The 27589-nt window shown below is 40.1% G+C and overlaps 1 protein-coding gene across 6 annotated transcripts; it reads right to left on the bottom strand.

Moving 5' to 3' along the window:
- Positions 1 to 17: 17 nt before the first annotated feature.
- Positions 18 to 24934, bottom strand: LOC148021591 (3-oxo-5-alpha-steroid 4-dehydrogenase (DUF1295)). 6 transcript variants are annotated; one of them, XM_087697032.1, is made up of 11 exons: positions 24699 to 24933; positions 24549 to 24627; positions 24391 to 24460; positions 24233 to 24300; positions 24000 to 24061; positions 2655 to 2736; positions 2335 to 2568; positions 1693 to 1821; positions 1537 to 1598; positions 500 to 647; positions 18 to 376 (listed from the first exon to the last, which is right to left on the bottom strand). In XM_087697032.1, exons 2-10 carry the CDS (start codon positions 24597 to 24599, stop codon positions 503 to 505), a joined length of 903 nt encoding a protein of 300 aa, XP_087553158.1. In that variant the 5' UTR covers positions 24600 to 24627; positions 24699 to 24933; the 3' UTR covers positions 18 to 376; positions 500 to 502. The 6 variants fall into 6 exon arrangements, with proteins under 6 accessions (XP_087553158.1, XP_087553163.1, XP_087553157.1 ...); XM_087697037.1 differs by having other exon boundaries at positions 544 to 647; positions 24549 to 24604; XM_087697031.1 differs by having other exon boundaries at positions 24549 to 24604; positions 24699 to 24932.
- Positions 24935 to 27589: the final 2655 nt, after the last annotated feature.

Below are 27589 nucleotides of genomic sequence, written 5' to 3'. Positions count from 1 at the left end.
TGTGAGAGAGAGAGAGAGAGATTAACAAGAAGCTTTCCCACGGCACAAAATCAGAACATGGAACGTATAGGGGCGACAATAGAAAGGCCCTAAGTTTCTTCCCCCTTCACTTCAACAAAATAAGTGATTTTTGTCATTCAAGTATCCTGCAGGAATTTGGACCAAATCCTTGGTACATTGTTCAGGGAACCTTGTACGATTGTACCATCATCTACATGTGAAGCACAGCAAAACTGCTCATAATTGTTTCACTGAATCATCATCACACTGCTCGTCAACGATCACCGAAACATGTAACGGTATCAACAACATGTTTGATATCAACAATGATCTGAGCACAGAAAGTGATGCTACCAAAACTCCCTATTATGTCAATCTGTCAAATCAGAATAAGCACTTCAGATTGCTAGATTGTGCACGCAAATATTTGATCAGTCCGTCCAATGTTATTCTTCAAAATGAGATATTGAATACTAATGAATACTAAACAAGCATTTACTTATTAAGATTCTGCCGTCGCATCGGACTGCAAACGCTCCTCACCAGATGACAATTTCTCACTGTAGAACGGAAACTCGAAGAGGAATACCGTCTTGAACCAGCCAGGTAGACTCCCGTATATAGGCGGAGGAAGAAGCACAAGGGGACTGCAACGGCAGTAACTTCATTAGAAAAAGTGAAAACAGAGTGAGACCTTACAGATCCAGGCCCAACTATCTAACATCTCCAGTAGATGCACGCACTATTGGTGATCTGGATGATTCTGAATTACTTCTCACTTACTTACACATTACAATCAACTTATTATCACATTGTTTTATGTATCTTCCTTCGAAAACTCGAAATCTGTACAAAACATGCAGACATCGCGCTTAGAACCTAGCATTCAACCTCCCGATTGATTTGTCCAACACTATCTAGTGCTTCGAACATATTAAATTCAACTATTGCAACTCTAGGGAGACAGCAGAGGGACTCGGGAGTATCTACCAGGGTACATGCAAAATGAGCAACTAAACAGGTGAGACCCTCTTGTATTTAGAAGCTTCTACTTTTCAGGAAGCCAGCAGCACATCCAGAACGTGTGGTCCACAGTAATTACCAGCAGAAAAGGGGACTACAATTGGCTGCAGCGATGTTGAGAAGGCTATGCACTTACACTCATCTAAGCTCTTTTGAAAAAGGCCTGATAAACTTGATTCATGAAAAAACTTACACCAGAAGCGTAGTGTTTCCGTTCTATAAGCACAATGCCTTGGAAAAATAGTAAGTTCCATGAATAATAAGGTAGGCAGACTGGCAGGCAAGCATGCATACAACAGACATCGACGTATGTGTGTAAACTAGCCCGGACTCGTTCTTCAAACCACACTCGAAATCAACCAGACCATAGCTAGAAGTAGCTAGAAATCAGACCCTTTTGTTTCACCACAGTTTCTTCCAATTAGAAGTAGCTAGAAATCAGACCCTTCTGTTTCACCACAGTTTCTTCCAATTAAAGTCTTCTGTTTTACACGACTGAAGCATCACGAGTACCTTGTCCTTCTTTTGTATCTTCTATACTCAGCATTGCCTCCATATCGCTTGTCTGCAGAGGCCTAAACAAGCCAAATGCAATCACATCAATACAACTGGCCAGAACCTTCTAAGCAGACCACATTAAAGTTGGACAGTTAGCCAAAACATAAATACCTCCAGCAGAGGAATGCCACTTAAAAACAAGAGAACTATAGTGATGAATATTGGTCCAGCAATCACTGCCCACATGCCCCCCGTCAAAACTGGTGTTGCACCAATAAATATTCCCCACCACAACAGAATCTGTTTAAAAAAATAACGATCTCTTTACAACATGAAAGATGATAGTAACAATGTAAATTAAGGTGCTACTTGGGTCTAAAACATGCACATGAAAATATGGCTAGGAGCATCTCAAGGCTTCTTATACGCCTGATGGCTAAACCTCCAATAAGTAGAACTCGTAGGTGTGCAAGCTCGGGCCAGCAAGGCTAGTCTTATAACTAGATTTAGCACATAAGTTATGTAGAAGGCTAAGTGGTCCAAGAATCTTTTTAAAGCTTGGTCTAACCACACTCCTAACTTGTCCCAACTCCAGTACTAGCTTTATTACTAGACATAATGGCCAGCTAACTACAAACAAACACATTGGCTGAAAATTGGCAATTTCACACTGCAAAATGCAGCCTGCTCAGAACTGATACAACTATTCAAATTCAGTTACAAGGCCAATCAAATTTAAGACCTCAATTCACTGGAAAAATACTGGACAGCTTTCAGGTTAATAATATCACATGATAAACATCTCATCCATACCTCCCCAAAATAATTTGGATGACGAGAACATCCCCAAAGACCAGTGTTACACCACTTCCCCTTATTGCCAGAATTGTTTTTGAATGCCAGCTTTTGCTGGTCTGCAACAGCCTCAATAGCAAAGCCTATTGCCCATAGAACCCAACCTATGATATCAACTGCACCAACAGCTGGGTTCTTATCACTTGCATTAACAATGGTGACTGGAAGACTGACAGTCCAAACCCAAACAGCCTGTCATTTAAACAAAATATTGCAATCAAATACACACCTATTGTATCAACTAGCTCCCCAAAGGAGTGGCAGTGAGACTAACAGACCTGTAGGATCCAAAAAATGGCAAACTTCACAAGATCTTCACGTTTTTCATCAAAGCGACGATCCTCACCCCACTGCAATATTCTGAAAATAGCTGTGATATTAGATCTCTCATGTAAATGGCACTACTAGCATGCAGGAATACACAAGAAAAAGAACTGCTCTAAAATGAGCATCAAACACAGGCAACAGAACTAAGATCCACGTCTTCAAGTCAACATTGTGACTTTTCCATTTTGGTATATTCTGGTCTGAAAGCTATGACAACTCTGCACCCTTGCTGCCACATCACCTTTTGCTGCTTCCCAATAGGACCGGAAGTCATCACAGTCGATCTAGGCTATGCATAATATTTGACTAGGAAGTTCTAACATTACTTCACTTTGGTTTGACAGATTTTACTGCTGTACTGAAAAGCCACACGTTTGTCGAGCTGGTCTTGGAAGAAGAAAATCTGTTAAATTTTCCATGTGTCAGATTTCAAGCTTGCAAGCCTCCAGTCTTACACCAGAATGTGATGATCATTGAAAGGGGATGGGTTCTTTCATCACAACTGCTGGTATCGATGTTTCAACATCTTTCACCTCAGTTTCTCTTGTTAGGCAAGTTGTCATCAGCTAAGCCCAGTTGTCTTAGGGTGCTGTCAGAACTCATTTCTTCGAGGTCAACTTTTTTGGCCAGCAGAATTATCATCTCTTATCATGGCTGAACAAGAAGAGCGCAAAGGCAAGCTGTCAAGTAAGCTCTAAGCACTGAGAGTAAATAAGGGCTTACTGTGTATGGACTAGGTTCAATATATATGTTGTACCATTCATGATTCAATGTACATGTTGTGCATTTATCAAAAACCCTAACCCTAACCTTACAGTGACACAGATTATAATGTTACATTACACATATCAATATCTATGATTTGACAAACGAAAGACGTGCCAAGAGCCTTCTGTATGTCACTCATGGTGATGGATTATGTGCTCTTGTCATCTTCTACTTGTGAACACTATCAATCAAATAAATGGGGACATTGAGCTCACACGGCTTTAATCCATTAAGGGTCAGTTCAGTCGCTTCCATCTGTTATTGACAATGATCTGATGTCTTATGGGTGGTCACTTTGTAGTGTGCAACTGTGGCCCAATGTTATTGTGTTCTTGCCTATGGTATAGCGACTAGAGACAACTTGGTGAGTCTATAATGCCCTCTTTTCTAAGCAGTTCCCTGGCTTCATAAATGATGTCGTCATTCCTTATTTTGTTCATGTACACTCTGCTGCTGTGGTATCATCATCACAGATTTCATTCTCATTGGTGCTGCTGTTGACAGTTGTGTTTCACTGTCCTTTCAGTTTGACAAGGTATCTGCTGCCCCAGCAGCGAGCACCTCCATCACATCATATACTTTCCAGCTGATTATTGCTTCTTGTCCGGATCACATCAAAGTTATTGTTTTTACTCTAGGTGGCTAAAGGAAGAGGATCTAGAAAAAGGAGATGGAAGAAAATCAAAGTTGAAATGTAATCTCATTGGTGTTCAAGAAATAAAATCACAAGAGCTAGGCAACTTCCTTCCACAGTCCACCTATTTGATGCCCAAACAGCTGCCTTTTCAGCATAGGAGCAGCAGCTGGATTTGCATTTCAGGTGGCGCTTCCACACCGCCTGATTTGTATTTCTAGATGGATGCCACATATTGCAGCATTTCTCATCTTTGAAGGAGCCATACTCTCATCAGGGGCAGGGAGCATTCCAGGCACTAGATGGACAACATACAAGAGGACAATCTCAAGTCCAAAGGAGCAAACTGCAAAACAGACCTATGTTTTCATGCTGCCATGTACCATAGACTTGCATTTTCTACACTGATACAAATCTTAGACCTCCAAGAAAACGCCCTACAATAATGTACTGGAGGCCTGCATATGTTGCCCACGAGCACCACATCTGTGTTTCGTGATAAAAACAAGAGGGCTAACAAGGAACTCACAATATTGTACAAATAACATGACTAACAAATAATTACTTATGATCAAAAGTAATGAATTTATACTGTAGTGTATGAATGAATATTACAATGCTCAAAGCAAAGGTGAGAAAAGGTTTACTCAATGAGGGTTTGCAGAGAAAACACTGAGAATGTACAGACATGACTAACATAATGAACTCAAACAAACACAAATGAAAAAGATGATGACAATGATGATGAAGAATGAATGAAGTATAAATGCTGAATGAATAAAATAGATCAATGCAAGATGTGATGCAATGGATGCTGGAGGAGTGTAGGGCTTTCCAACAACCACTCTCTCATGGGAGCGTCAAAGAGTGCTATCCTCAATGAACGGATCCCAAGTGCAGTAAGCTACCAAACCTAATGCCAAGTAATAAGAGAAAAGTCACCTGGTCCAACATGCGACAGCAACAGCTGAAAAATGTAATGGTCCTTCAGGTCATGAGCAGTCTGAAACAGTCACGCAGCACGAGCAATGGTGGTAGGGGCAGCATCAAAACACAACGCCTACAGGCTGGGACAGGGGCAGGAGACACAGCTATCACGAATAACAGGGTGTAGACAGCTGGTCAGTAGCCACAAAGGGAAGATATCATGATGAGAATGATAACAAAGATGATAGAGACAGAGAGGATGCCAGCAATGAGCTTTTGGGGCACCAAGGTGATGTAGGAGAGCTGGCACTGTAGAGGAATAAAGAGCAACGAAAATGGCACTACACAACGAGTCCCTTTTCATTTCTGAGTCACTTGACCTAACATATTTCTAGATACTTGTATTCATTGACTTAAACCTTTTTGTGTTTTAAGAGCCTGAAAAATGCCATAAGATCATGAATAATTAGATGCAACTTCTTGGTGCTTGACACCCCCTCTCAAGCCTTTAAGGATGATCAAAGAAACTACCAGGGCTCTAAGTACTGGCCTAAAAGGTCCCACACCAAAGAGACCAACATATTGGGCCAAGAGTGCACCATAAGACTGCCAAAGCTATCTAGGAAGACTTACTGCAATCAATCTCTTCAAAGCACCTCAAATCACACCAAAACAGCACAAAACTGCTCCAAAACCACTCAAAAGGTCCCAAAACAGCATTATCTGGTAGCCACCAAATTTCCTTTTCCAATTGTACACTAAATGGAGGGAAAAGTGTTATATCTTTAGCACAAGCCATTGCACATTTCATTTGTGTAAGATCTACTCTCTCCAACTTGCATCTCTTCACAATTTGGCATTCCTCGAGCTTCACAACAAACTCCAAAGTCAATAGTGTTAATTAATATAGTTTATAGAAACATATTAAAATAAGTGTATTGTATCATATTATCAGCGTTATATTACAACAAGGCAATACCTTTTATCCATTGCATGTTGTAGAAATGAGCCATTGTACATTGCAATTTAATCAAGCCAAAACAAATATTATTACACTCATTTATTCATAGGAAATTTTTTCCTTGTCCTTGGTTTCGTCAACTTCCATATACTCTTTGATGAAAATTATTGTCCTTCGATTCTCCAATTGATGAATTTTGTATTTGTTGCATTCAATTAAGTCGAAATGGACGAGGTAAGACAATATGTTTTAGCTTATTATAAGCTAAGATAGCTATGACCTTATCAGAACAGCCATCAACTGGTTCCAGGCAGCTATCACCCGTGACCCAGCTCCAACAAACATTTGCCAAGAGGGACAGCTCCTCCTTTGGAACCATAGTTGAGGGAAACTTTGGAATGACAACAGAAACGGGAATGGGGATGGGAACGGGAATTTTCAAAAGGGGCAAAACGGGAACAGGAATGCCACATCATCTAGGGAAAACAAGGATTACAAGATATCCTAGTTAATAAGATTTCAAGAGTTTCTTTAAAAACTTATATTTATCAATATGCAAAAACTTACAGTTGTAAGCTGGAAGATGTTATATGAAGCTATAAGCTGGAATGCATTATAAGTTGGAGAGAGAGAGAGAGAGAGAGATCACTTGATTAACGGACTATAGTTGGAACCAAATTGTGGGCACAATCCTCATTTCAATTGTTCTTTTTTAATGTTCGCACATGGAATAATCAAGATTTTTCTTTTATGAAAGGTCGTGATTGAAAGGGCTAGTGCAGATCCCTTTTTACTTGTAACAAGTTGTATTGAAATGGTTCATCTGACTATGCTTGATCAACACTCAAAACGGCATATTTGTGAATCAAAATATATTACATCTTCTTTAAAGGTTCCAAACCTTCAAATTTTTACCATAAACATTGCATGCTATTCCATGCAGACTTTTTATGTCCCAAAACGTTTTCTGAAATGTTTCAAGTTTGGCCTAAAATGGCACATGGCACCATTTTGCGATTACGAAACGTTTTGGTCTAGAAAACGCATTTCAGGAGAGAGCTCCATCACCATCAAGATCAGCGCCACCAACCAAGAAAACAACATGATGAACACGGAGAACTCTACAGTCAGCAATTAAAGATGATGATCTATGGCCTCTAATGAAGGAAATCTGTGTTTCGTGCCTTCCTTCAAATGATTGAAAGCCACAATCTCCTTTTCAGCCCATCTAAAAGGCACTCCTTTCTTCTCTAAAGCATAAAGAGGAGAGGCAATCTCTATGAAACGGTAGATCAACCACTTGTAGTAAGAACATAAGCCTAGGAAATCGTGAACATCATGCAAATTTTGCAACTTGGTCAACTACAAATGGTCTCCACTTTAGCCATCCTGATACCAATTTGAGAGATTGTGTGCTCTAACAAATGAACATCCTCCAAGAACTTACTCTTGTTACAAGTACTAACCAATCCATGCTTGAGTAATTCCTAAAACGCTATAGCCACAAGCTACCTATGCTTCATCTCATTCCTTGAATAAATATGATATCATAAAAGAAAGTCCCCACAAGAGATGTAGGTTGATGAAAGATCCTATCTGTCGTTTGATTGAATGTTGCAAGAGCATTGGTAAGCCCAAATGGCGTCATGAGAAACTCATACAAGCCAAGGTTGTCCCAAAAGTTCTTGTGCACATCTTCTTTCAAATGCATATCAATTGATACCCACTCTTCAAATCTATTGGGCTGAAAATTGTAGATCTTTCCAGCCTATCAAGGATGTCATCTAAGGATATCAATCTTGAGGGAAAAAAAACATCATCAAGAATATCACCTACCTTTAGAATAGAATATTGATTCTTGATGGTAATCTTGTTCAAGGCATGGTAATCAATGTTCACACACCATGAACCACCCTTCTTCTAGACCAAAAGAATAGATGAGTAGAAAGCAATGAGCTAGACCAAATCAACCCCTTGTCTAGTAAGCCCTTCACTTGATCCACAACCTCTTATTCTTAGGCTGCACTCACTCTATACAGTGGCCAATTTGGCGGATTAGTGCTCGGCACTAAATCAATGGGATGGTCCTCAAGCCTCTTAGACAGAAGTTCTCCCAAAAAGACTAAGAAATCCGCTTTATACTACCAAAGATTGTTGAGCTAAAAATTCATTACATCTTGATTAGCTCTTTAAAACAGCCCCAAAACAGCAAATTACCAAAAGTTTCATTAAACAAGGAGTGGTTCTAGAGAGTTTATGTGTCCCACATGCAAAACCCTAATTTGGGAGAATCCTTCCACATCTATAAATAGACAAGTTGCCCACCATTTAGCACAATCTCGTTTTTGCAAGTTTTAGGTGCTAGAACTTCATTGTTCACACCCCTTTCACGAAGGACATCTCAACCCCATACTTGCTTCATCCATCCGGCGACTATTTCCAATCGAAGCTGCCCCCTTTCTTCATCCATGAAGCACCTATTTCTAGCCTCTACCTTGTCGCTTGTGCCACTTTGTGCCATTTTATTGCTATGTTTTGCTGCGGCATTTTATAGCTCCGTCTGTCACAGATCCAACATCTACTATTGTGTTTACGGCTGCCAAACATCAATGGAGGCTACCTTGTTGCATTTCAGGATCCGTCTTCAATGGACATCACACTCCAACACTCATCACTCTGCCCTTGAGCATTCTATACACTCTTACAGTCATTTACTGCATTGATCCATTTACTTCCAAGTTCTCTTACTTCTCTATCTGTGTTTGTATTTTTTGTCTTTGGAGTTTTGAGTTTTGCATTTTTCTTTTAGAGTTTGATTTTTGCACGTCACTGTCTGAGACTTTGTGTTTCAATCGTAGTCGTGCATTCTTGTTGCCTCAATACAACCATAGCATATCTTCACAGAGATATCAGCCCTATCCTTATCCAACTTAGATAACCATTTTCAATTTCATTATCACTTTTATCTCTAGCAAAATCCAAGTGCGCACAAAAATGGTTTTCTATTACATTAGAAAAAGTTGGAGTTGATCTCGCAAGGACTAATTCTTCCTTAAGTTTTATATCCAAAACAAGAATATTTTCCCTATGGTCTAGGGTAAGTTTTATAATAGCTGTCCACCACTCCATGAACCCTATGGCACTAGGGCACACCCAACAGAACATTGCAATCCTCAAGTAGCATGACATAGAGTCATATAATTTCACATGACTCTAAATATGGATCCTCAACTTTCTTATAACAAGCATAATCAGCCTAGGATGACCAAGACAAGTCAAACCTAACTCACTCATAGGCCCCCTCCTCTAAACAAATTCCAATCTTCTTGTGAACTTTGTAGATACAAAGTTCACCCATGCACTTGGGTCAAAGAAGATTGAAGTTGTCTAATCTCTCACTTTACCCCAAGCTCTACACAACTCTATAGCATGTTGAGCTAAAATTCATTACCATTGATTAGCTCTTTAAAACAGCCCCAAAACAGCAAATTACCAAAAGTTTCATTAAATGGGGAGGGGTTCTAGAGAGTTTCTATCCCACATGCAAAACCCTAATTTGGGAGGATCTACATCTATAAATAGACAAGCTGCCCACCATTCAGCCCTATCCTTGTCTTGCAAGTTTCAGCCATCAACCCTCTTCCACTTGTTGTCCAGCCCTAGAGACCGCTGCTGCGTGGTCTACAACAGTCGCCTAGCCTCCCACCGTTGCTCATGATCAACTCTTATCATCTACATCAGGTCATTTTTGTGTTTTCATAACATTTCTTGTAGCAATCACTCCAAAAGGCCCACTCCTTCACAAGGTGCATCTCAATTGGAGCACTCTACTAATGAGACAGATCACCTCTCAATTGAGGAAAGACTATCCACTTAGAACACAGCTAAAGTTCAAACTCTTCACAATCAAGCCTAGTGGAAGTTCATACGATCCATTTTTGTATGAGTTTAATTTTGAAATTTTGTCTATGTTGTTAGAAAATGATTGCCAACTATGGAGGAGAGAAAAGAGAGACAATGGCAGTGTGCTGAAGCAAAAGAGTAGAGTGTACTTGTTGAACTGAAAGAATGAGAATGAAAGGTACAAGATAGGTCTAAGATAGACCGAGCTCTAACTCAACTAGAGTTAACTAACTCTAACTCTGACTCTAAGAGTGGTGACACAACTTATAACTTTAGTTGTGTTCACACTAAGAATCGAAAAAGAAATAAAGACTAAAACATTGGGCACTGCCCATAGAATTGGCAAATTCTAACACCCCCTTGTAGTGCCAATGTGGTAAAGTACAGGAATGATCAATTACCAAAGGGTAACAAGTTTAAAGACTTGTGAAAAGCCTCAAACTTCTCACAAGGTAGTACCTTGGTGAAAATGTCTACAACATTTTCCTATGTAGAAACATACATCAAGTTGATCTCTCCTGCATAGCATCTCTCTCTCACATAATGGTAATGCAACTCAATATGTTTCGTGTGAGCATGAAACACAAGATTTCATGCTACTACAATAGCACTCTGACTATCAGAAAGAATGGGTGTAGGACCCTTCAAAGGTAAATGTAGATCAGTCAACAATCTACGTAACCATACACATTTCATTGTTGCCGTGAAGGCTGCCCTATACTCAGCTTCACATGACAAGGTAGCCATTGTAGGCTATTTCTTGCTTAGCCATGAAATGCACGGGCGGCCCAGAAAGAAACAGTGTCCACTAGCAAACTGCCTAGTGTCTGCATCACCGACCCAATCTAAATCATTGTAAGCTTGTAATTACAAATCTCCCCCAAGAAATAATAATGTATGTGACTGAGTACCTTGCAAGTATCTAAAGATCTGCTTAATAGCTTGCCAATATATAGCATATTGAATGTCAGGGCATGTGTTGCAAAGATAAATAAGACAACCAATAGCATGGCTATAAATTGCAACATCAGACATCTCTTCACCATCATGCATAGACAGCTTTAAGCCTAGCTCCATATGAGTGTACATAGGTTTGTAATCTTGCACATTAAACCTATGTAACAGCTTATCCACATACTGTGACTGTGACATGATAATACCATGCTGATTTTGGGTGAACTCGATCCCCAAATAATAGTGTAGACAGCCCATATCTAACATAACAAATTCATGTTTTAATTCAGCCTTAAAATCTGCAATTTTTGCATTTGAAGGTCCAGTGAGTAGCATGTCATCTACATAAAGAATGATAATCAGCAAGCCTCCCCCTTCATTCTTAATGTATAGAGTGGGAGCAATTGGAATGTCTTTGAATCCTTTGCTGGCCAAATATGCGTCAATTTTAGAGTACCATGCACAAGGAGCTTGTCTGAGACCATAAAAAGCTTTGTTTAGCTTGCATACCATGTGCTATTTCCCCTTAACCACAAACCCTAGAGGTTTTGACACATAAACATTCTCATGTAAATCCCCATTCAAGAATGTTGTCTTCATGTTCAACTAATGTACCTTACTCATACAAGATGTAAGAGCAAAAGTCTCTTCATAATCTATACCATTCTTCTGTGCATAGCCTTTTGCTACTAATCGTGCTTTATACCTGTCAATGGTACCATTAGCTTAGCATTTGAGTTTAAAACCCCATTTTGTGCCAATGGCCTTCTTGCCAAGTGGTAAATCCACAAGATCCCATGTAGAGTTAGTGGCAATAGAGTCTAGCTCATCCTGCATGGCTTGCATCCAATGTACATCTTGCTGAGTTTCATCCAAGGAAGTAGACTCATCATCATCCAACAGTGAGCTCATAAATACATGCTCATCACAATCATCTACTTCCGTAAAATCAGCCAAATGGGCTCCCCCTGCATCACGTGCTGCATGTCTAGCAACCCTTCTAGTATGTTGAGCTAAAGGAGCATCCATTTAACTCTCTTGGAGAGTTTGTAACAGCCATCTCGAGACTGTTTTTGCTGCATTTACAGCAGCCCTTTCATGCTGTAATGCATCTTCCACTGCGTGTGGCAAACCATCATCAATACCTTGATGTTCAGGAGCATATGGTGCAGCAACAGCTTGCTGTATTATGTCTATCCGGCCATTTACAGCAGGCTCAAACTCCAAACAAAGTGGCAAGAGACCCTCAAAGACAGCATTTTTAGCAAATATGACATTCCTACTGACAAAAACTTTCTTTGTGCGTGGGTCATATAAGCAATAGCCCTTGCTTTCCAAACTGTAGCCAATAAATATGCATTTTACAACATTGTCATCAAGCTTCCCACGAAGCTCTTTCGGAACATGTGGATAGGCTATGCAACCAAACACCCAAAAGTAGTCAACCTTGGTTTTCTTGCCATGGCAAGCTTCATACGGGGTGGTCGTCTTTAGTGCCTTAGTGGATACACGATTCAATACATGATTTGCACACTGAAGGCCTTCTAACCAAAATTAATAAGACAACCCCTTGCTTTTGAGCATACAACAAGTCATCTCCATAAGAATGTGATTCTTCCTTTTAGCAACACCATTCTGCTAAGGAGTCATGAAGAGATTTAGAAGCATGGAGTCAGAAGCATCTGCAGCAATAATAGTGACCATCCCAATGCCACAAACATCATAACTACTGTTGTTCACATATGTAACACACTTCCCAACAGGGTTGAATGCAAAGAGGAAAACAAACACTCCCTAAAGGTGATGTGCTTTGAAGCTCCACTATCAATACCATGTATGCTGCATTTAGCAACATTAAATGCTGAATCAGCCATTGAAGAATCATAACTACAAGTCAAAAATGCATAGTCCTCCTCAACAAAGTTGATTGAAGCATCACCATCAATAGATTTGCTAGCTGATATCTCTTGGACAGCCAAACCGAATTCCTTTTTCTTCCCTTTGGCTAGTCTCTTATGGCATTTTGTCATGCGGACATGTATTTTTGAAACCTCACTTGACATGTGGATTAAATTTTAACCACATGGTTAAGTAAATGTTGCACATGTGAGATGTAACTGGGGTTAGAGTAAATTTACGAGCCCAGGACCTGAGGAAATCACGGGATATCAAAGGCAAAAGTTGCTGTCAATTATACCGCACACGTACTTGGTGGTATCTGGTGCTAGTTGTTGACCTAGGTCTTTCATTTGGCCATAAGTGTCAATTGTTGGTGACACTAGAGAAGTGGCATTTAATGGTACCTAACGCCAATCTAATTATCAAAGATAGCACAAAGACACTCAAGAATGGAAGTTGCATAGTCAATTTAATTATTGGCCAGTCGGATTATTTTTCAGGGTGCCAAAATAATTATTAGATTAATTTTCAATATTTAAAGACTAAAAATTAATATTTAATTATGAATAATGCTGAAAAAACTATTTGGGAAAACTGTTACTTGTCAAAAATGCCTATGTAAGTCTGAAAAAACGTCATAGGCTTGAATGAGGCATTTTGAGTGTATTTAGCCTACAAGAGAGAGGAAGGAGATGCTACTAGTCTGATTTGCAGCCATTGGAGGACCTTTTAGGGCAACTAGGGATAGGAGAAAACCAATCAACAACAACTGACAGCATCTATTGAGACAGAGCAGCAGCAGTAAATGACTGACTTTCTTCACTTCTTTACATCCACAAGCTGTTGAGACAGGGCAGCAACAATAAATGCTAGATTTTCTTCAATTATTCACGAAGAAAGTCTGAATTTTTTCTCTCCTCAGCATTCTCTCTCATCTCCCAACCTTTCTATAGACTTGCTCCAAAGATTACAGCATTGAGATCACCAAAGACTCAAAGAAATTTTAGATTTCTCTATTGTAAACCCTAACCTGTAGAAGAAATTAGGGTTTAGCATAAGCCTCGGGAAGCATGCCTGAAATTGGAAGCTCCAAGACTTAGATTCAACAGGGGTGAAGTTGTTTTTAGTCAAATTTAAGTGGAGGGACCAGCAAATCAATGAATTTGGGACATTTTTCATCTCCATCAAAGTGGATGAAGGCCAATTGTTTGCTCGAATCAAGGGGCAAATCAGATTAAAGACTTGCTGGTCATTTTGGACAGCAATAGTAGTTGAAATACCGAAAGGATTGGGAGAATCCCACTGTACATCAACTTCTTCTTCAATAAAGTTAAATAAATACTGAAAGGGGAGCCAGTTTTGGGAACAACAGGATGTCCATTGTCCAAGATTATAAGTTAATTTGCATTTCTCAATTTTGTAATAAATGTTACTATTGTAGCTAAGTTGTAATTAGGGAATTACCACCTATCCACGGAAGGAAGGCTGGTTACAACATTCATCAATATAGTGACCTGGCTTCTTGCAATAATGGCATTTCCCCTTCTTTTAAGACTATTCTATGTCTTGAATAGCCTTATTTGATGGCTTTCCAACATCGCCCTTTTGCTAATTTTTTGCATTTTCCTTTACTTTTCCTTTGCCTTTGAACTTGGAAAGCATAGCCACATCTCCTAACGCAATGCGACATTCTTCCAAGTCTATTCCTCTTGCAACAAGAGGCCTTTCAACTCCACAAATACAAGGGGCTACTGCTCTCCCTCAAAGACAACATCAAAGAGGTATGGAAACCAAGATACGACTCTGGAAGAGAGTTCAATGTGATGTTTACCAATTTAGCATCCTGACTGATTTCATCCACATTGAGCAGCTGCTCGCGCAAATCTTGTATGTGGTAAGATAATCTGTCATGCTATCACCCTCATCCATGTTCACATTGGCCAACTTTCTATGGAGATAAGATATTCTGGCCTCATTACATATTGCAAACATGCGCTCGAGTACATCCCATGCTGATTTTGAGGTCTTACAAGTCTGGATGTGTAAAATGATCGATCTTTTCACTAACAAGGCAATCAAAGAAAGTGTCTGCGCATCTTACCTGTAACATAGTCCCACAAGTCCTTCTCACTACAAGAAGGTTGCGGACCATAAAACTCCACAATGGGTAGTTTGATCCATCAAGTTTGTACTCTTGAGTGAGACAATCAAGGATTTACTTTGATCATTAGTCCCTTGACATGCCATGTTGTCAGTAATTGACAAAAATCTACAGCCAAATACTTCTCTGTTGAAGTATAGATTGTACTTCTCAAAGTACCAAAAATCCCCTCAAGCTTATGCAACAAGTACCAAACTATCACACAAATGCCAAAGTGTGTCCAATTTGACCCAAATTAACACTCAGCCAAGAGATAACAGCAATGCACTGTTGTACTATATCTGCCTCGTAATGTATACCCTCAAAAGTACAAATTATAGCAACTTAATGCCGATTCTTACGAAAATTTACCGAATTTCCTTAAAATTTTCTGCTCAATCTGACTGTAACAAGAATTCAATGTTGCTATACCACAAGTTTGCCGCCTTGGAATGCGTGTCGAGTAAAAATCCCAAATTTCTTTCTAAAATTTCAAAGGAAATGAAGAAATGGATACCTTACAACTTGAAATTCTACAGTAATGTCACCTCGAAGTGCGTGCCAACAACGAACAACAGCTAGAATCTGCCTCATGATGTGTGCTGAAGCCTCTAGGACAAAAAGCTCCAAATTTCTTCCACAAATGTCGATGAAATTATGCAAAGTTGGCATTACCAATGAATATTTACATGCGGGACTGCAAATCAAGAAAAAGCCCCAAAAGTTTTGACGAGAGTGATAAAGAAATCGTGAAATTTCTTTGAATTCATTGTCAATATGAAATCTAGCACCAAAATTGACAAAAGCCCCAAATTTTGGGAGGCACGAGCTGAGAATCAAAAAGAGATGACCAAAATGGATGGGAAATTGCAGACATTTCAAAAAAACCCCAAATCTGAAAATTAGGGTTTTGCACTTTTTAGGGTTTGCAGAAAATCGCATGCAAGGCTGAGAATATCGCAGGTAGAGGTGAGAAAAAAAGGAGCAGAGCTGAAAACAACAACAACTCCTCCAAAATGAGTAGCTCCTCTAGCTACATACGGGACTGTGCGTAGCGCTACGGCAGGCTGAAAATAGCAGTAGCTCGTCCTTCTCTTCCTCGAGCAGAGAGCTGGCTGTGATAGCAATAGGACCTTAGGCGGAGCAGCACTGGCTGAGGGTGGTTGAATTGAATCCGCACATAGAACCTTGCTCACCAAATGTTGGAAATTGACAGCCAGCTATGGAGGAGAGAAAAGAGAGACAATGAGAGTGTGTTAAAGCAAAGGAGTAGAGTGTACTTGCTGAACTGAAAGAATGAGAATGAAAGGTACAAAATATGTCTAAGATAGACCTAGCTCTAACTCAACTAGAGTTAACTAACTCTAACTCTGAGAGTGGTGACAACTTATAACATTAGTTCTATTCACAATAACAACTAAAAAAGAACTAAAGACTAAAACATTGGGCACTACCCATAGAATTGGCAAATTCTAACATATTTTGCTCCTGTTATACAAGAATCAACCGTAAGTCACCATAGAGATCCAAATTGGTACCAGTATGGGTTTGAAGAAAACTCTATGTTCCAAGATGTTGCACAAAGTAATCCTTCCTTTGTTTCATTTGAGTATGACTTTGGTGCTTTCCATTCACCTTTGCATTTTCCACCCTTCCCTCTGACATTCACTTCACATTTAGATTCCTCTTCTTTCAATCTAGATCCTTACTTTAGAAATTGGTACTAAGATGTTCCGAGATGTTCCACAAAGTAATCCTTAGTCCTCTATTTCATTTGAGTATGAGTTTGGTGCTTCCCATTCACCTTTGCATTTCTCGCCCTTCCCTTCCACATTCACTTCATATTTAGACTCCTCTTCTTTCAATCTAGATCCTTACTTTAGACCTCTAGTAGGTTACCCAGTCTTAGCGCACATTTTCTTTGATGCACATCAAGGCTTTAGACCATCACTAGCCACTCAGAAGTATATCACTCTGTGCCTTGGTGCATCATTAGCGAGAATGCCACCCTGATACATTGTTAGCAGGAATGCCACCCTTTGGTCCTATTGTGTGGGGAATCCCCGTCTTGCAAACTGTTCGACCCTCCTCAATTGCTCAAATGCATGAATCCCCATCTTGTGTTGATGAGTCACCTCCTTCTTTGAAGAAAACAAGGAGTTGAAAGGAATCACCTCCACATTTAGACCCAATTCCGCCTTCCCCAATGGCCCTTGAACACAGAACACATTCTAATGCTGATGGTTAATCTCCTTCTTTAAAGGATAAAGGCAACAGTACATTCACACCCTCACAAAGATCCTCTTGGCACTTCTTACCTGAAAAGAACAGGTTTTGCACTTTTTGCCACAAACTGAGCCATGTAGATGACAATTGTCGCTCAAAGGCCAAGGGTCTTAGGTCCACACCTAAAATCACCTCATCCCCAGCTAAGAGTCTTCTACCCACACCAAAGCTGAATCCAATCCCTAGTTCTAAACCAACCTCAATCCCTTCTAACAATGTTAGTACCACTCCAAGGAAGTTGAGAGAGATCTTCCCCGAGAGGTAGCACAATTTCTCCACCCCTTGGTATCTATGTCCATAAGTGATCACTAGCCCACCAATGCAATGGATCCAGGATCTCCCCCTCACTTCAATGCCTCATAGCATCTCTGATTGGTTTGGTCATTACCTTCCCTTGGGCTAGTCTCTTAGGAGTCCTTGGATCATGCTTAGGAGTCTTAGGCTAGTTTCATATAGGCTTAGCCATATTTTTTCAATCTTCTCCTACATTCACTCATACACACACCTCATTGCATTGCTTTTCATTTAGTTTTACTTTTCCGTTTTGTTTTAATCTATCTCACTACTAACCTTTATTTTACAAATTCTGAACTCTCTTGCAGGGTAATGTATTTCACTGTAGGGCGAAAATGCAAGTTTGAATCAATCCTTTTTGGACTGAAGACATGGCCTGTGCTCCATTACTTTCATGGTTTCATCTTCCTAGGAGATTTGCTCTTCTACCAACATGGAGGCTTCCCCTCCAAAGGTAGATCGTGCATCATCTCTCATTGATGCTATCACGGATGATGGTAGTGACTTCTACCTTGCTCTTCCAATCGGGGTGCTTCATCCTCATCTTCATCTTCATGGTTCTTGGTACCACACCAAAACCGATATTAAGTTCCTCTTCCTAGTTTGGCTTCAACATCCATGGTTGAGGGAGACCTCCTACCCTTTCTTAGTATTCTACAAGTTTCGGCACTCGTCTTCAACATTGGCCTCTCTTCCCTGTTGTCCCTTCTCCTTTGCATTGCATAATTTCATCATCTTTATAAAGGGTGCTTGGGCAAGTGGACAATTTTTCTACAAGGGACATTGTCCAAGTGGCACTTGCATTCTCTTCATGTAGCACACTACTTTTTATGCATCTCATTATGCAGAGCACACCTAGACGAATCCTGAGATGTCCTTGCACTAGCGGTTCTCACCACCACACCACCTTACTACGACACCCTTTTCCTTGGCATCAATACCCTCAAGTGGTTGGGTTAGCTTGTTTGTTTTGTGATGTGTTAGATCGAAACATCCCGGTTCATTCTCCCCCTGGGGCATTGTTACTTGAAAAGCTGCAAACCATATCCATTTTCCCAACAAAAAAAAGAAGGATTTAATGTGGTTTCATTAGCCTTTGCAGATTTTGGTAAGCCACTGGGCAATCGACAGCACCCTTTGTTCGATGCTTGGCCTCTCTAGGTGATCACTTAAGACTCCCTTGGTTAGATAATCATTCTCTCTCTAGTCTTGGTAGGCCACTACGCAGCCAACGTGCTCCTTTCTCCGATGCCTTGGCTGCTTTGGGATGGAATGCCTTGGGGCAAAAATGGGCTTGAGCCATTATTCTAGTCCCTTCTTGGTTCCAACTTTGGGCCTAAGAGGGGATGTTGAGCTAAAATTTCATTACCCATTGATAAGCTCTTTAAAACAGCCCTAAAATAGCAAATTACCAAAAGTTTCATTAAACAGGCAACAGTTCTAGAGAGTTTCTGTGTCCCACATTCTAGAGAGTTTCTATGTCCTACATGCAAAACCCTAATTTGGGAGGACCAACCCTCTTCCACGAGTTGTCCAACCCCCAACAGCTGTTACTACGTGCTCTACAGTTGTCGCCCAACCATCAACCCTCTTCCACTAGCTGTCAAGCCCCCAGCGACTACTGCTACATAGTCTATAGCTATCGGCCAGCCTCCCACTACTATCAATGATCAACTCCCATCACCTACATTAGGTCATTTTTTTATTTTCAGCACTTTTCTTTATCAACCTTTACTCCGACTCAAGGTTATTGCATTAGGATCTATCTCTGATAGATAACATACAACGACACCTCCCTAAGCCCACTCTTGCAAGAGCCACCAACTATTGGACAGCTCTACCCTTGAGCATCTTGTAAATTCTTCCCTTCATTTACAGCATTGATTCATTTACTTCAGAGTTCTCTTTGTTCTCTATTTGTGTTTGTGTTTTTGCATTCTGCATTTTGCATTTAGGGATTGAGTTTTGCATATCACTGCCTAAGTCTCTATGTTTCAACCGTGGTAATACTTTCTATGTTTTCTACGTGCAAAACCTAGCATATCTTCACATAGCATCTAAGAGACATGATCTACTTCTACTTGCTTTTATTCCATTTTATCATATAGTTCATGATGAGACATTGTTTCACTTGCACTACAAACTTGGGCCTCATAGGTCACTTGGCCTTCTGCAAGCATTAATCTCTCTCTCTCTCTCTCATATGTACACCTCCCATTTAAGATTAATCTCTCTTTCTTAATTGATCCTCTAATGAAAGTCCTATCATAGGCTTCCACAAGAACACTTTACCTAACAAGATTTCTTAGAGATCCAAGCATTCATTAATATATTCTTCCGTAACTCTACTCATCATTTCATTTTTCAAATCTTGTTCGCCTTCTCTCCACCACAAAACTTCATCAAGTACCAATATATGCTACCCATCATCTGCAAATTGACCAATAAGTTTTCCAAGCAGTCCATGGCTCTTGCTCATCAAGCAAAATTGAACCCAAAGGGGTATAACCAATCCCTGTTAGCAGTCCAAACAGCTCATGTGAGTCATGTCGAGCATGGCTAGGTTATTTAGGCATTTTATTATAGTTATTGTGATCCTAATTTGAGGCATTTTATGTTGGCCAACCTGCCCCTATTTTGGCATTATTTTCTTCTTTATATACCCAGCTCACGAGGGAGCCGGTACCAATGCCTTGGAGCCAAAGACTCACTGTTGTACGTGTCATTCTCGTGTTTGGTATATGGATTCCATTTCCTAAGCACATCTCTAAGTTCTCTTCTTTTGCAATGTTCTTTTGTTTTCTTTCTCCTCTCGTATTCAGCACTTTATTTCAGCACTTGTCTATGCCTTCATCGATGCCACTTCTGACATGGAGTCAAATTGCAACATCTAAGTTCCTATTGCAATTTTTTTTGTTGATTACAAGTCTTTTTTCCCCCTGCTGATCAAGCCTGCGTTTTTCAGACCAGCAACCTGCGTTCTCAGCCTGTGCCTAGATTCCAGCCTGCAATCATCAATTTACTGCATTAAATGCTCCACCAGCCTGCATTTTTCATTTTTTGCCCGACCATGGCTGGGCAAACCATACATGACATTTTTGCTATTTCTCGCATTTTTGCACTATTTTTTGTTCATTTTGCACCAATTGCCCTTCGTTTTTTATCAAATTTTGGTTACATTGCATGTGAATTCTCAATTTGTGAAGCTTTGCTATTGGTTTGGCTATATTCCCTCTCCATATACTCTCTATTCTCTATCTTCTCTTCTCTCTCAATGGCTCCTCCGTGCACTTCTACAAATGATAAGTTACATGGATCTCACTATCTTACATGGAGTGCTATGATGAAAGCATGGTTTGTGTAGAAGCAAATTTGGTACATTGTATGTGGAGCTATTCCTCGGCCTCAATATCATTTTCCTCTTCCCAAAGATTTTGATAAGGACAACCATGAGAAAGCTATGATTACATGGGATTCAAACGATACACATGCATATTTTGCACTGATTCAGTGTATCTCTAAAGAGGTTCTATCAACACTCACCTCCTACATGGCATCACCAAAAATATGGTCGAAGCTTCAAATGTTATACGAGATATTTTCCCCCATGCATGTTCGGGCCCTTTATGGACAGCTTCAGTAGATCAAGTTTGAGCCAAAGAACACCATTCAATCATTTTTGTTCCATGTTACACAAGTCCAAGACTAGCTTTGACACATGCAATTTGTCTTTCCAAAGGCACATCTAGTGGAAACGGTACTCTACAAGCTCCCCCTAGAGTTTCATGGAGTGGTGAATGCTTTGAGGACGCATACATCATTTTTATACATATATCCTCGATGTTGCTTGAGCATGACTCATGAGGCATCTTTCCATTTATAGGGGCGGCTTTCGTCTCATTCCAGAGGGTCTAGTGAGGTATTTACAACTTCAAAGAGGGGTGATAGGAAAAAGAAGTTGAAGGCCCAGTGTTATCATTACGGTAAAAAGGGCCACTTAAAAAAGACTGCAAGGAGTTAGTGGCCTCACAGAAGTAGAAGACAAAGAAAAAGAGGGATGTGGACTCCTCCGACAAGTCGTCCTCTTCCTCAAACTCTGACTCTAATCCTTCGGCCGAGAAGTCCAAGGCACGACAGGGATCCACTTCTTTAAACCGAGAGAAGGACTTGGCTGCCCCTTCCTCTAATACTTTCTAGTCCAGGTGAGGCAGTCATCCCTCATGACTCTCCAGTGCCAAAGAGAGAGTGTGAGAATGTGGTGAGATGGGGCAATCGAGCCTCATCTATATAAGTATACAGGTACACACATTCCAGAGAGGGACGTTCCTAACGCATCAACCAAAGTCTGGCAAATTCAAATCCTGGGGCTGGAAATAACATCCGCGTTCATGATGGGCTATTTCTTTGGCAAAAAGAGGGATTGGCTCCTAATCCAAGCTTGTGAGGGGACACTTTGGCAGTTTTGTATGTTGTTGGGAGACATTGTTGATGAACACAAAGATCTATTATGACTCTTCTTTATTTTCAGAAGTTGATACAATTGACATCAACATTAGGTTCTCTCCGAGGCACCATGATGGTGGCTTGATCACCCACAAGCTTGGGTATCCATGGTTCTACTCTAGGGGTTCTTTGTTGTATAGACTATAATTAGTCTTTATCATTGTATCATTGTATTGTATCACATCACCCATGATCTGAGAGAGAGTGTTAGCAGTCCAGACAGCTCATGTGTAAGTCTGACCTACGCGGAGCATGGCTAGGTTATTTAGGCATTTCATTATGATGCTTATTTGGGGCATTTTATACTAGCCAACTAGCATTAAATGTTAGTCGATCTGCCCCTATTTTGGCATTATTTTCTTCTTTATGTACCCGACTCCCTCATTTAGATGTATCTTCACCTACAAGTTTTGTGGAGAGAGGGAGCCAGTGCCAGTGCCTTGGAGCTAGAGACTCACTATTATACGCGTCATCTCGTGTTTGATATATGGATTCCATTTTCCAAGCACATCTCTAAGTTCTCTTCTTTTGCAATTTTCTTTTGTTTTATTTCTCTTCTATCTTGTGTTCAACAATTTATTTCAGCACTTGTCTATGCTTTCATTGTTGCACCACTTTTGACAATCCTAGAGTGCTCTATGGCATCAATGAATTTGAAAATCTCTTTAGTTGAGGAATCAAGCAATGTCAAAACAATTCTCTAGAATGGGCTCAAGTCAGCATACAATTGTACATGCCAAACAGCACAATGATATTGGTTTTCCAAGAAACAATGTCAAACGAGCAAGCTACTTCAAATGCACTGTAAGGAGTAAACCTTGCCTACACAATAGTGCAGCCATGTACACTTTTGTATTGGGAAAGAAGGCATGTGCAAATGTATCAATACACACTTTAGAGAGTTTGAGCTGATTTGAGATTTCAAGCCACAAAGGCAACATGATATTGTGATGCAAACATTACTCCTTTCATATCACCCCATTTTGAGATATATCCAAACTTACAATTCTTTTAGAATGCATAAGATTACATAGTAAGTTAATTGGAACATCTCATGTGGCACCCTTGTGCCTAACTTCATTCTTATGCTATGGCAATCATATGAAAGGAGAACGTCCCTAATTACAATCTTGCACAAACTAGCTTGGCAAAACATACTTTGATCTTTACAAATGATCAAGCAATGCCTAAAGTGGGCAAAATGCATTATGTGCAAGAAGCCTAGGGACTCCCAAGGGAGGCTATGAAAAATGCGCGGAAAGAACCAAAACTATCTCTCACTACCCCAAGGAGGAACCTTTTGGGATGAATCTAAGTTGTTGATCTCAATTGATGTTGTTTGGGGGAAAAAGAAGTGATCTACCCACCTTTGCACAAGATGGATGTGAGTTCTGGACATTAGAAACACATATTTTACCTTTTGAAGCAATGTTCAAGAACTTTGTTGCATCCTCAAAATAATGAAGTAAATTCATAGCCTTGATTTTGGCATTGCTTGTTTCTAATACTATGTGCCCCAATAACTTTACTCTAGGTTAACCAAGATGATATTTATTGGGATGTAATTTTTCTCCACAAGCGTGCAACCTATTGATGGATAAACTTGATGTTTGATGATGCTGAGGGTCTAGAACTATAAAATCACCAAGAAAAATCTCTACAAGTAAAGGGCAATAACCTAGCTTATGCTCTTTCTAAACCATCATGGATCGTTTGATAATCCAAAAGGAAGGACCTCATAGCAGAATCAGCCCCAACTTTCAAGAAGTTCATTAAAGTGGTCAACTTTTAATTGTTAAAACTAAGTAGTGTTCCCATACTGACATGGTATTAGTTAGTTTTAAATCCCACTAAGATGTTCTACTGCAGCTGTACCAGCTCCAATCCTACTTTATTGTTTGCATCAGCATCATTGTAGTCATACCCCGTATTGCTACTTGCTTGTACCAGTATCATCGTACTAGATTAGGCATTAGACAACCAAAGGGAACACACTTCTTGAGACATTGACAGAGTAGCATATTTACCGAAGAAGTAAGAATATCCCCAAACGAAGACCCCATATTGCCACGAAAGCAGTCAAAACAATCTGTCCAAGGTATACATTGTTATAAATATAGGCAACAACAGAATAAAGCAAAAGTGAACGGATGATAAAAGCCATGCAATATGATATCTGCAAACCCCGACATAATACGATAACAAAACTATTACCATTTTCTTAGTGTAAGATAAGACAATAACAATGTTACTCATGTACCTGCCTAAAATGCCATGATCCATGCAGGATGGCAGTGAGAAGAGCCAAAATCACGAAATTGGTACTCCCTGTCATCCAATGATTTTGAAAGAAAATTCAACACTATCATTTTTAAAACTATCTCAAGCGGAAAATACCGAGCAATGTGAGGAGACTACCTGCAAAGTCGGTTACTTTGTCAAACTTACACGCTGCTGCGATTAAGAAGAAAAACAGCTGGTATGCAACCTGAACAGGCAAATGCCAGCCATTATCAGTACGTGGACGATAATCCCCAGGAAAATGACCAATTGAAATATGAGTGAAGATAACCAACAGTCACAATAGCTGTAATGGCAAGATAGTTTTCATCCAGTACTCTGGCCATCTAGCCTAGCAAAGGGAAAGACAGAGATCTGCTGAAAATCAGTTCAATATACAAACTTGATGGGCAGACAATGCATGGAAAGATTAGATTGCAAACAACCTGGAAGTACTGCTGCAGTCATCAACAACCTTGTCTAACAATGATAAAGTGAAAACTCAGAAAGCAGGCGGGCAGTTATTATGGCGTACTGTGCAATCCAGGCAGCGTAGGTAGTGCATGCGAGCAGACAACAGGATCCTGCTTCTCTTCTCGGAGACTCGTAGTGGAGAGAGACGTCTATCACAACAAACGAATGTCTTTCGCGTCGCATTTCTGGCCACAAATTGTTTTGGATTGGCTTGTTTTGAACGACCGAACCACTGTGACTTTTCTTTATTTCAAGAAGAAAAGCATCCCATTGGTTTCTAGAGAATTTAAATTTTGTATTGCAAACGTGGCAGTGTGTTTTTGGGCGTCTATGTGTTAGGAGGGTTTCCCATGGGGCATAATTTGTTGGTTTACCATGAAAAGTATACTTTGGATTTGTAACTCTATCGAAAGAGCAAAAGTTAGGAAATAGCGGCATAGTTTGTCATGTGAAGGTGTAGAAAAGCAAACATTAAATTACAGTGCAATCTGTGTGTGAAGGCCCTCTTATATGTATGTTGAGTCTATACAGGACGTAATGTTCTTAAGTGTAACTTGTAAATTGAGCTTTGTAGCATGCTTTTCTACATATAGTAAAGATACTAATCTCCTTTCCATATTGAACTCTACTCTTTCAATGTTTCTTATATACATGTGGCTTGTTGCACTATTGATGAGTGTGTGACTCTTGGCCTATTGGGGGTAAAGGCATATGTGCCTAGCTGCCTATGTATTAGTTACACTCATAGTACCTACACTGTGTATTAGTTACACGCACACTTGTACACTTCTGGTGTGGTAGGCACCCATCACTGTCACTTTATTCTTTATTCTTTCAGTGACATTTGAATAAAGGGAAGGCCGGTCACACATTGTGACTGTGAGAGTTCCCACATCTTGTGTGTGTGTGTGTGTGTGTGTGTGTGTGTGTGTGTGTGTGTGTGTCTCTCTCTCTCTCTCTCTCCATAGCCCCTGCTTTTGCTCCATGCTTCCACTTCATGGCTCACTCCTCCCCACCGGTATCAGAGCCATTGCAACGGCATTAAGGAGCTCAACTCGGCCTTGCTTCAACTCATGGAGAATACTTACAGTTCAAGGTTTCATTGGCAGCCATAGCCTCACCACTTGAGGTTTGTATTGATCATCCATTGCTCTAGCATTCATCGGGATCTCTTGAGGCCTTGATCTAGGACCTTGTTAGAGGTCATTGATCATCGTTTTGAGCCCTATAGCGGGCAACACAGGCAGTAGCAATAGGAGAGCACTTGGTGTGATTTACACTTGATCTTCAGGCTATTTTTGGATAGCACATGTGGCAGCTCAATGCTTGCTCAGACACTTCAACAATCATTGGGCATTGCTAGTAACTCTGTATCATAAGCATTGTGGTCTTGGATACTCCTATTGAGCTAAAAGATCTTTGACATTGGTTGTATATTGTGGAAAGTTTATTGTAATAACATCTGGGACAACATACTCTCAGAGTTTCGAGCTCTTGTTTATGTCTATTGATTCTCATACCCCGATACTTGAGGAATGCCATGGCATTGTCTTGGATGCTTCTTGGACTGATTTGAGCACTTATTTGCTCAATTTTACTGAGGTTTTTTACTACTATAATAAGCATTCCTAAATACTATTTTGTCAGAGAAACTTAATGCATATTGCTTGTTGATGCTTATCGACTACTCGGCATGCTACATTGATGTCTATGGTTGATGCCACATACTTGGTTGTACTTCTGGAATGCTCTTGAGTTGAGATTGCAACTTTGCCTCTTGACATTGGCTCTCATTCACTATTATATATGGTCATTTGATGCTATCGTAAGAGCCATGTGAGTTACTTGGGTTGGATGATCCCAAATATATGCTACTTGGATCTTGGATGTATAGATGCCTTCCACATGATGTTTTGAGCCTTGTCTGCTCATCTAGCATTTGAATTTCGTCACAGTGGGAGCTGTTGGGCTTTATGTATTGAGTCCAATTGACACTTGGATGTTACATTGAGCATTAGGTTATGTAGTTGAGCTTGAGGGTCTTGTAGTGAGACCATGGGACTCGGTGACATGTACATGCTCTCGTCATGCTCTATTACTTAGTTGATGCTTAGTGGGCTAATCTGGCATTGCTTTTAGGCTGGCACCTATCTCTGTCACGATGTTGCCAATAGCATATGCATCTTGGTTGGCTATGTATTGAGCTTCCATTACATTGCTCAGTTCATTATGCCTTTCGTCGATCTCTTCTATTACCTAGTCAAACCTACTCTATGCATGATGGTTATGCCTATGGGATGCATCTCAGTCTGACACATTGATCCTTCGATACTCTTGGTACCCGTCACATATTCACTCATCACTACTAGTTTAGTTATTCATTGGCAGTTGTAGTTTGTCTTGTATCAGTGATTATCTTTTTTTAGCATTGATTTCTTATTGTTGTACTCCATTTTTAGCATGTTGTAATTATAGTTTACTACACTGTTCATGTGAGCAATCACCTCCATTTTACAATCTTTTGCATTGAGTTTGTAGATAGCTCATTATTTTGGCAATTCCCCTTGTTTTTAGCTTGATATGGCAGAGGTTTTGGGGTTGATTTGCAAGTTATTATAGTAGCCTATTTTTCCCCTTTGTGCATTTTCTTGGTCTCAGTATGGCTAGTGGTTCCAATGAGAGTGCTACCTTTAATATTGACAAGTTGGATGGCCCCAACTACAACTATTGGAAGGCCTAAATCTAGCATATTTTAGTGTAAAAAATGCAAGTTAAGCCTTTGAAACATAAGGGTGTTAAGCCAAACGTATTGATGTAGAGGATTGGGCTAAATTAGATGAGCTATGTAAGTCCACCATCATTT

Source organism: Lygodium microphyllum, chromosome 17 (genome assembly GCF_053477565.2).
Source record: "Lygodium microphyllum isolate KBCC chromosome 17, Lygodium_microphyllum_v1.1.10, whole genome shotgun sequence".
Lineage (NCBI taxonomy): Eukaryota > Viridiplantae > Streptophyta > Polypodiopsida > Schizaeales > Lygodiaceae > Lygodium > Lygodium microphyllum.
The sequence above is the reverse complement of the archived record's forward strand: the minus strand, read 5'-3'. Positions and strand labels throughout refer to the sequence as shown.

Bases quoted from the DNA above. Each gene is read 5' to 3' on its own strand.
- LOC148021591 (XM_087697032.1), bottom strand. From the start codon at position 24,599: ATGGCCAGAGTACTGGATGAAAACTATCTTGCCATTACAGCTATTGTG. The intron at 24,062-24,232 runs GTACATGAGTAA...TACCTTGGACAG, and splicing joins GATCATGGCATTTTAGGCAG to ATTGTTTTGACTGCTTTCGT. The intron at 2,737-23,999 runs GTAAATATGCTA...AGCTATTTTCAG, and splicing joins GGGATATTCTTACTTCTTCG to AATATTGCAGTGGGGTGAGG.